This window comes from Anas platyrhynchos, chromosome 32 (genome assembly GCF_047663525.1).
Source record: "Anas platyrhynchos isolate ZD024472 breed Pekin duck chromosome 32, IASCAAS_PekinDuck_T2T, whole genome shotgun sequence".
Lineage (NCBI taxonomy): Eukaryota > Metazoa > Chordata > Aves > Anseriformes > Anatidae > Anas > Anas platyrhynchos.
The window spans coordinates 1,586,052-1,594,828 of record NC_092619.1 but is presented as its reverse complement, the minus strand read 5'-3'; the positions used below and the strand labels follow the sequence as shown (position 1 = coordinate 1,594,828).

Sequence of the window (8,777 nt, the reverse complement as noted above, 5' to 3'; positions counted from 1 at the left end):
TTATAAATCTCTATATAGAGTCTTTGATCCTTTCAACACGTTTATTTCTAGGCTGTGCATCCATAACACCTATAACACCTGTAACACCTGTAACATCTATACCATCTATAACATCTATAACATCTGTAACACCTATAACACCTATAACATCTATAACATCTATAACATCTGTAACATCTATAACACCTATAACGCCTGTGTATTTCATGCATATTAGCTTGCTTTTGCAGACAGTCACTATCGCCGGCAATCCAAAAGAACCTGATTATCTGTGGCTGTAATAAACCATACTTGATTGCATTGTGATAGCTTTCATTAATGCGACTTGGGTGAGGGTGATTATCCGTGATAATTCAGTGTTCTGAATCTAACCAGACCCCCAGACGGTTAATGCATTGTTGGTGAATGTCTGAACGGACCCCCAGGTGGTTAATACGTTTTTGGTGAATGTCTGAGTGGACCCCCAGGCGGTTATTACGTTTTTGGTGAATGTCCGAACGGACCCCCAGTTTTGGTGAATGTCCGACTGGTTCAGTACTCTGAATTCAAACGGGCCCGTGACGGTTAATCAGCTACACCCCTTTAACGCGACAAGAGCTTGTGACGTCACCGGTGCCTGAGAAGATGACAGGCAGGAAGGAGACCCATGCCTGGGGAATGTACTTGTGATGCCACTCTTGGCTGAGTAACCGACAGGGCAGGAGCAGGTGCAGGCCAGGAGAAGGCCCATGGCAGGTGAATATGCTATAGCATCACCTGGAGCTGTGTTGGGCAGAATCATGAATTAGCCTGAGTTGGAAAGAATCAAGGATCAGTGAGTCCAACTCCAGCCACCAGACAACAAAATAGAATATATATGTATCTAAAAAATTATACAAACGGTAAATATATATGTAAAATATTAAAATATATAATGTATATATTTATGAAAAATAAACTTTTATGTATGTATAATACATGTAAAATTAATGTAATGAAAAATAAAATAAAATAAAATAAAATAAAATAAAATAAAATAAAATAAAATAAAATAAAATAAAATAAAATAAAATAAAATATATAATTAATATAATATACTGCATAATATAACATGATACTGTATAATATACTGGAATACTTTATGTAATATAAATATATATCAAATAAAAATATAACATAATCTATAATATAATATCAGTAATTATATATTATATAATATGAACTATATAATAATACATTCAATATATAAGAATAATATTTAATCTAATGAAATATATAAAAATATAATATAATAATGTATAAGTAATATATATATATTGTATATATTCATAAAAATGTGTGTTCTATTAAAAATATAAAATGTATATATATATGTGTGTATATATATATATATATATATATATGTGTGTATATATATATATATATATAATAAACTATATGTCTGAGAGCATTGTCCAACACTTCTTGGACTCTGCCAGGCTTGGAGCTGTGAGGAGGCTGGGAGGCACCGCAGGGCCATGCCTGGGCATGGGGCCAGGAGGAAACCACCGTCTTCCTGCCCGGGCGCCATGTCACGTGGGCTGCGGTTTGTGCACCTGCAGTGGCAGGCAGGCTCCAGCTCCCGACCCGCCGCGGGGAATAACGGCCCCTGGGTAACACGCTGAGAGCCAGGGAGATGCCTGAGGCTCTGGGCTGCAGCTCTGCTGCCAGGGCAGGCAATGGACCGGCTCTGGCTGCTGCCGGGACCCCACAGGAGGCTCCCTGGGGAGGGACGGGACAGCCAGCACCCCCATCATGGGGCTCTGGCCCTGCCCAAGGGCCTTTCCCAGCTGCTGCTGCCAGCACAGCAGGGGCTGTAGCAGGGGCAGGGGCTGGTCCCTTCCCAGCCTGACACAGCCCCACTGCAGGACCAGTCCCCTGGATCCCATGGCACAAGGATGGACGGACAATCGCACCTTGGGTTCTTGGATGCTACAGCTCAGGAGATGCTCCGTGCTCCCACAGCAGGCTGCAAGGGGTGTCAGAGCCATCTGCCCCCACGCCCAGCCCTACCCCACGATGATGTCCCACCGCAGTGACGTGAGACCCGCAGTGAAGCCGTCCCTCATATATGGTCATGAAGAGCGCTGGAGAAGTTCATTGGAGAGCTGGGCTGCGTCGGAGGGGAGATAATTGCCGATAACGTCTAAAAAGGTGCCTGCTGCTTCGATTGGCTCCTCCTGCAGCTGGGACAGCATCTGCACAGATATATTGCCCTCCCATCATCGCCATTGCCCTGTGGGTCCCCAGGAGCTCCAGCAGCAGGGCCGTGCTGTCAGGACAGGAGCCTCAGGATGGGGACAGAGGGACTCCTGTCCCCTTGGGTGCTGTGGCTGTTCCTCTGGGTGCAGCCTTGCAGAGGTAAGTGCCAGCTTCTCTGTTCCACAGCCTTGGGACAGTGGGCAGCAGTGGGGTCATTGGGATCTCTCTGGGAGTGGGGTTGCTTTGCAGACACCACTGAAATGAGAGGCAGAAGACTCTCGGTCTCTCAGCCCTCTGCTTTAACCTGTGCCTGTCTTTGTGGGAGAGGGTAATCCTTTTCCACAGCTCCCATGATTATGGCAGCCCATGCCTGACATCATTTCTAGACTCCTTGCCCTTGGGGACCCTTTTGGTAGCCCTTGTTCCCCATCACTGTGCCTCTGGATCTGGAGGAGTCCCAGACAGAGAGAGTGACCCTCAGTGAGCTCCAGGGCACAGCCAATGTCTGGGATGCCCCAGGGGTGTTGTGTGCTGTTCCCTGCCCTTGGGATCTGGGGAAACACTTACTCCAGGAAGACAGGTTGTGTCCCATTAACAGAAGGGGACTGGGGCATCTGCACCCAGAAGTGGTACAGAAGTGTCCTTCCTGGGGCCCTGTCCAAGCAGAGGGACTGATCTGACAGCAGGGACGAGGAAGGGTTTTTGGGATCCTTGTGATCATTCAGTGCCCTGTGGGCACCCTAGAGTTCCTGGGTTGGACAGTGGTTTTAGGAGGTGCCTGTGGCAGACAATAGGCAATGGAAGCTGCTCAGGGGCATGGGGCTGTTTGGGGGACACTGGGCTGGGGAGGAGTGGGAGCGCCATGCAGGGCTGGGGGCTGTGTAGGGATGGGTATGGGCGGGGACAGGGGTCCACTGGGGTGGGAGGAGGTGGTGAGGGCCATGGGGCAGCAAATGGCCCAGGAGGGCTAGAGCTGGGTACCCCCAGCCCAGCATAGCCCATGGGAAAAACAGGGACCCCCCATTGCCCCTGGGAGAGCATATGGGGACAGAGATCCCACCCTGGGGACTGTGATTATGCCTGGGGAGGGGGTCTGTGAGTATGGGGCTCAAAGCTCTCCTGACCCTTCCTTTGTTGGTGTTTGAAGGGGCTGCGGAGGTGAGGCTAGCAGATGGTGACGGGCGCTGTGCTGGGAGAGTAGAGATGAAACTCCATGACGAGTGGGGGACCGTGTGCCATTTCTACTGGGACATGTCCGATGCTGCAGTGGTTTGTAGGCAGCTGGGCTGTGGGGTTGCTCTTGAAGCTCTTCACAAAGCACACTTTGGGCCAGGATCTGGGCCCATTTGGATGGTTGCTGTTGCGTGTAATGGCAAGGAGTCTGCCCTGTCTGACTGCAATCATGCAGGACGTGGTGAATCCTACTGTTCTCACAATCTGGATGCTGGAGTGATATGTTCAGGTATGGGTTAAACCTATTACACACTTTTTGAGACTGGGACAAGGGAAAAGGGTAACAGCTCATGGGTCAGGGCTCTGAGCTCAGTCTGTCACATGTCCCTGGGAAAAGTACAGCCCAGGTGCCAACAACAAGCATGACCTTGAAGCTGGAGCAGCCAAGCCTGGGGAGGTGCCTGGTGCTGGGAGAGGAAAGCTCCCACCCTTCCCCATTGTGTTGCCTGGTTCCCATCTTTGTTATCCCATTCACCCAGGCCCTGTCTGGCAGGCTGGTCCCTATGCCAGGGGAATCTAGAGCAGCTCCCCCAGCCACCAGCAGCCTCAGGGAAGGGCGTGCAATGGCCCAGGACTTTTGGGTTGTACCCCCAGCAGCCAAGAGAACCTCGGCCAAAGCAGAGGGGCTGCTCAGAGGGCAGGAGCACTGAGGTTGTGCAGAGGAACATGGTGGCAAGGAGCACCCTGTTCCTGTCCTGGGGTCACCCCATGAGTGCCAGCCCCTAGGGACACGGCCCTCCAGGCCGTGCTGACCCACTGCCCAGCCTCTCCTGCCTGCCCTGTGCCCCAGAGGGGGCTGTGCCAGCACCTTCTGGCTCTCCTCGGTGCCTGCCCTCACACCGGGAGCTCGTGTCAGCCCAGGTCTGCTCTTTGCCTGATCTGGGAACTCACAGGTCTCCTTGGTTGCTCTAGGATTTGTGCGGCTGGTCGGAGGGGACAGCCCTTGCTCAGGAAGTGTGGAGGTCTACGACAGGGACCAGTGGAAAGCTGTCTGTCACTCTCACTTTGGTGCCAAAGCTGCCGAGGTGGTCTGCAGGGAGCTGCAGTGTGGCACAGCCCTGTCTGTCCATGGGGCAGCTCAGCTGGGAGAAGGGGCCGGTCCTTTCTGGGACAGAGAGCTGCAGTGTGTGGGGAATGAATCCACCATCCTCTTCTGCCCCTGGGGAGCCCCTGGGCATGAGGCCTGCACCCACAGCAATGACCCTTATGTCATCTGCACACGTAAGGACTCGAGATGTAATAATGCTGATGGGGGTTGTGGTGGGGGCAGGAGAGCAGGGTGGGCACTGGGCTGTGCTGGCTGGGGGACAGGTGGGGTGAGGTGGTGGTCTGCGGTCCTAAAATGAGAGTGCTGCAGGAGGAGAAAGGCACGCTGTCCCTTTGGCCTCTCCTGCAGCTCCTGTGGGAGCAAGAGCACAAATGTGGCCTCTCTCACCCTCCTTTGTCCCCAGAGTACACAGGGTTCAGGCTGGTGAATGGCAGCACAGCGTGTGAAGGCAGGGTGGAGGTCGAGGTGCTGGGGACATGGGGAACCCTCTGTGCCTCCCGCTGGGACCTCTCGGATGCCCACGTTCTGTGTCGGCACCTCGGCTGTGGCTTTGCTGAGTCCATTCCTGGAGGAGGGCATTTTGGGAGAGGAACCGGCCCCGTCTGGAGAGACTCGTTCCACTGTGACGGGACTGAAGCCCACCTGGGGCAGTGCCCAGTGACTGCCCTGGGGGCCTCGCCGTGCTCCCAGGAGAACGCTGCTGCTGTCATTTGCTCAGGTGAGTGCTGGGCAGTGCTGCAAAGTCCATTTGGCCCTGGAGTGTGACAAGGCCATCCACAGCTTTGGACCCCATGGCAGTGCCTTGCTGAATTTCTCCTCTCACCAGGCCCGGGTCACCACATGTCTGTACGGTTGGTGGGCGGAGGGAGCCGGTGCGATGGGCTCGTGGAGGTCTTCCAGCACGGGACGTGGGGCAGAGTCCTGGATGAGCAGTGGGACATGCAGGAGGCCAGCGTGGTGTGCTGGCAGCTCCAGTGCGGAGAGGCAGAGGCAGCCTACACCCCCGTGAGGGCCGAGCGAGGTCTGGGCCCCGTGGGTCTGCGTGGGGTGCGGTGTGCAGGGCACGAGGCTGACCTGAGCCTCTGCAACACCTCCCTACCTGAGAGCACACCAGCAGCAGGGATCATGGAGGACGTGGGGGTCGTGTGCCGGGGTGAGTGGTGCTGCACGTCCCCCAAGTGTGGGTCTGGGAGTGCAGCCAGCCCCTGACAGCCGGGGTTCTCCCCGCTGCAGGGAGCCGGCGGGTGCGGCTGGTGGACGGGGCTGGGCGCTGTGCCGGGAGAGTGGAGATCTACTACCAGGGGCGCTGGGGCACCGTCTGCGACGACGCCTGGGACCTGGCTGACGCCGCCGTCGTTTGCCACCAGCTGGGCTGCGGAGGGGCCCTGGAGGCAGCCAGCTCTGCTCGGTTTGGGGAGGGCTCCGGGCAGATCTGGCTGGATGGCGTCAACTGCTCCGGGGCTGAAGCTGCTCTCTGGGACTGCCCTGCCGAGGCCTGGGGGCAGCACAGCTGCGGGCACAAGGAGGACGCTGGAGTCATCTGTTCAGGTCTGTGCTGGGAGCAGGACTGGGAGACGTGGACAGTGAGTCCGGGGTGAGGGTAGAGAGACGTAGAGCCAAGGCCCTCAGTGGCTGACATCCAAGGACGTCCCTGGTGCCTTTCCTCCTTCCAGAGTTCATGGCCCTGAGGCTGGAGAACAGCGACGGCTGCTCCGGGCGCCTGCAGGTTTTCTACAACGGGACGTGGGGCAGCGTTTGCTCCAACTCCATGACCACCGAGACGGTGTCACTGGTGTGCAAGGAGCTGGGCTGCGGGAATGAAGGGGAACTGGAAACAGATTCTAACTCTGCCAAGCTGTCTGGCATCACGTGGCTGGATCACGTGGAGTGTGGGAAGAGCAACAGCTCCTTCTGGCAGTGTCCCTCTCATCCCTGGGATCTGCAGTCATGTGATGACCTCCGAGAAGAGACCCACATCACCTGCAATGGTAAATCTGAGCCATCAAGGCACCAGGTCCACTTCCTCACTGGGTATGGCGAAATGCAGAGAAGGAACCCAGAGGGGCTTTGACTTCCTGCATTAGACCCTGTTGCTGCTGGTGGTACAAAGGTGACTTAAGCTCCCAGAGCCACCCACATCCACCAGCAGCAGTCAACGGCCAGGATGCCATCAGCTCCTGGGGTTTCGGTGCCTTTGAGAGGTGCCTGGGGGAGGTGATGGATAGGAAGAAGTATGGGGTTTAGAGTCACGTTGCTTTGGAGAAGGATCTGGTCAGGGGAGGAGTGAGAACCCTGTGCAGGACTGGGGGTGGTATGTGGGTGGGCATGGGCAGGGGCAGGGGGCCAATGGGGTTGGAAGAGGGGGTTATGAGGGCTGTGGGCAGCAAATGGCCCAGGAGGGCTGGAGTTGGGCATCCCCAGAGCAGTGCAGCCCATGGGCAGAGGAAGGATCCCTCCAACACACCAGTGACAATCAGTGGGGACAGGGCTCCCACCCTGGGGCCTGTGACTCTGCCTGGGCAGCAGAGAAAGAACTCGCAGACCCACACTGTGGGGCTCAAAGCTCTCCTGACCCTTCCTGTGTTGGTGTTTGAAGGGACTGCAGAGTTGAGGCTGGCCGATGGCGGCAGGCGCTGTGCTGGAAGAGTGGAGGTGAAACACCGGGGTCAGTGGGGGACCGTGTGCAGTGACCAATGGGAAATGACCGATGCTGCAGTGGTTTGTAGGCAGCTGGGCTGTGGGGTTGCTCTCGAAGCTCCTCAGAAGGCACACTTTGGACCAGGATCTGGTTCCATTTGGATGGATGATGTTCACTGTAATGGCAATGAGTCTGCCCTGTCTGACTGCACACACAATGGCTGGGGTCAAACAGACTGCGATCACAGCTTGGATGCTGGAGTGACATGCTCAGGTAAGGACTGAACTTGTTCCCTACCTCTGGGATGAGGACACTCCTAAGGGACCTGGCTGTGACCTCAGGAAGCAACGAGTGGACACCAGAACATGGCTCTGTGTGTCAAGTTGCACTCTGAGCTGGGTCTGTCACTGCTGGTGTCCCTTGTCCCTGGAGAAAGCCCAGTGGGAGCACACTGAGCCTGGCCCTGAAGCTGGAGCAGCCAACTGGGGAGGTGCCTGGCGCTGGGAGAGGAAAGCCCCCACCTTTCCCCATTGTGTTGCCTGGTTCCCATCTTTGTCATCCCATTCACCCAGGCCCTGTCTGGCAGGCTGGTCCCTATGCCAGGGGAATCTAGAGCAGCTCCCCCAGCCACCAGCAGCCTCAGGGAAGGGCGTGCAATGGCCCAGGACTTTTGGTTCTACCCCCAGCAGCCAAGAGAACCTTGGCCAAAGCAGAGGGGCTGCTCAGAGGGCAGGAGCACTGAGGTTGTGCAGAGGAACATGGTGGCAAGGAGCACCCTGTTCATGTCCTGGGGTCACCCCATGAGTGCCAGCCCCCATGAACACGGCCCCTCCAGGCCGTGCTGACCCACTGCCCAGCCTCTCCTGCCTACCCTGCGCCCCAGAGGCTGTGCCAGCACCTCCTGGCTCTCCTCGGTGCCTGCCCTCATACCGGGAGCTCGTGTCAGCCCAGGGTTGCTCTCTGCCTGCTCTTTTGCTCTATGTGTGGCTGGTGGATGGGGTCATCCATGCCCAGCACCACACTTTGTCCCTGTCTGTGGACCCCCCTTTACCTGCTCCCCAGATGTGCCCCATTCTAACAGCAGCTCCCCAAGAGCTCCAGCAGCCCCTGGGAACAGGGGACTTTCTTGGAAGCTCCAAGTGGTTCCTCAGCCTGGCCTGAGCCCGGCAGGGCAGAGACAACTGCAGCAGCCCCCAGTGCCTGGGCCCCTTTCCATGGGTCCACATGCTGTGAGTGCTGCAGTGCTGGGGCCGGTGCTGGGCAGCCCAGGGGCTCCAACCAGCAGCAATTAGTCTGAGCGGTGCCTGCAGCCGGGGGCTGGGAGAGAGGGCAGCCCATGGGTACTGGGCTGGATTCAGAGGAGCAGCAGGGGGGCCCGTATGTCTTTGTGCCATCAGCACCCACTGAGAACTTCTGGGCTGACCGTGGAGCTCTGAATCTTGCCACTTTACGGATGAGGTGGGAGGTGGGCACGGAAGTGCCAGAGGGCTCTGGGAACTCACAGGTCTCCTTGGTTGCTCCAGGATTTGTGCGGCTGGTCGGAGGGGAAAGCCCTTGCTCAGGAAGTCTGGAGGTCTACGACAGGGACCAGTGGAAAGCTGTCTGTCACTCTCACTTTGATGCCAAAGCTGCCGAGGT

General features: G+C 56.1%; 1 protein-coding gene across 1 annotated transcript; it reads left to right on the top strand.

Moving 5' to 3' along the window:
* The first annotated feature begins 3,423 nt into the window (after window positions 1–3,423).
* Window positions 3,424–6,572, top strand: LOC119714680 (scavenger receptor cysteine-rich type 1 protein M130-like). The gene is made up of 5 exons (XM_038171660.2): window positions 3,424–3,682; window positions 4,905–5,219; window positions 5,328–5,654; window positions 5,735–6,049; window positions 6,175–6,572. Exons 1-5 carry the CDS (start codon window positions 3,424–3,426, stop codon window positions 6,570–6,572), a joined length of 1,614 nt encoding a protein of 537 aa, XP_038027588.2.
* The last annotated feature ends 2,205 nt before the right edge of the window (window positions 6,573–8,777 follow it).

What these genes read in the sequence shown, in the direction of transcription:
- LOC119714680 (XM_038171660.2), top strand. Translation starts at nt 3,424, where the DNA reads ATGAAACTCCATGACGAGTGGGGGACCGTGTGCCATTTCTACTGGGAC. An exon ending in TGCTGCTGTCATTTGCTCAG is followed by an intron (nt 5,220 to 5,327) that starts GTGAGTGCTGGG and finishes TCCTCTCACCAG; the next exon opens with GCCCGGGTCACCACATGTCT. An exon ending in CGTGGGGGTCGTGTGCCGGG is followed by an intron (nt 5,655 to 5,734) that starts GTGAGTGGTGCT and finishes TCCCCGCTGCAG; the next exon opens with GGAGCCGGCGGGTGCGGCTG.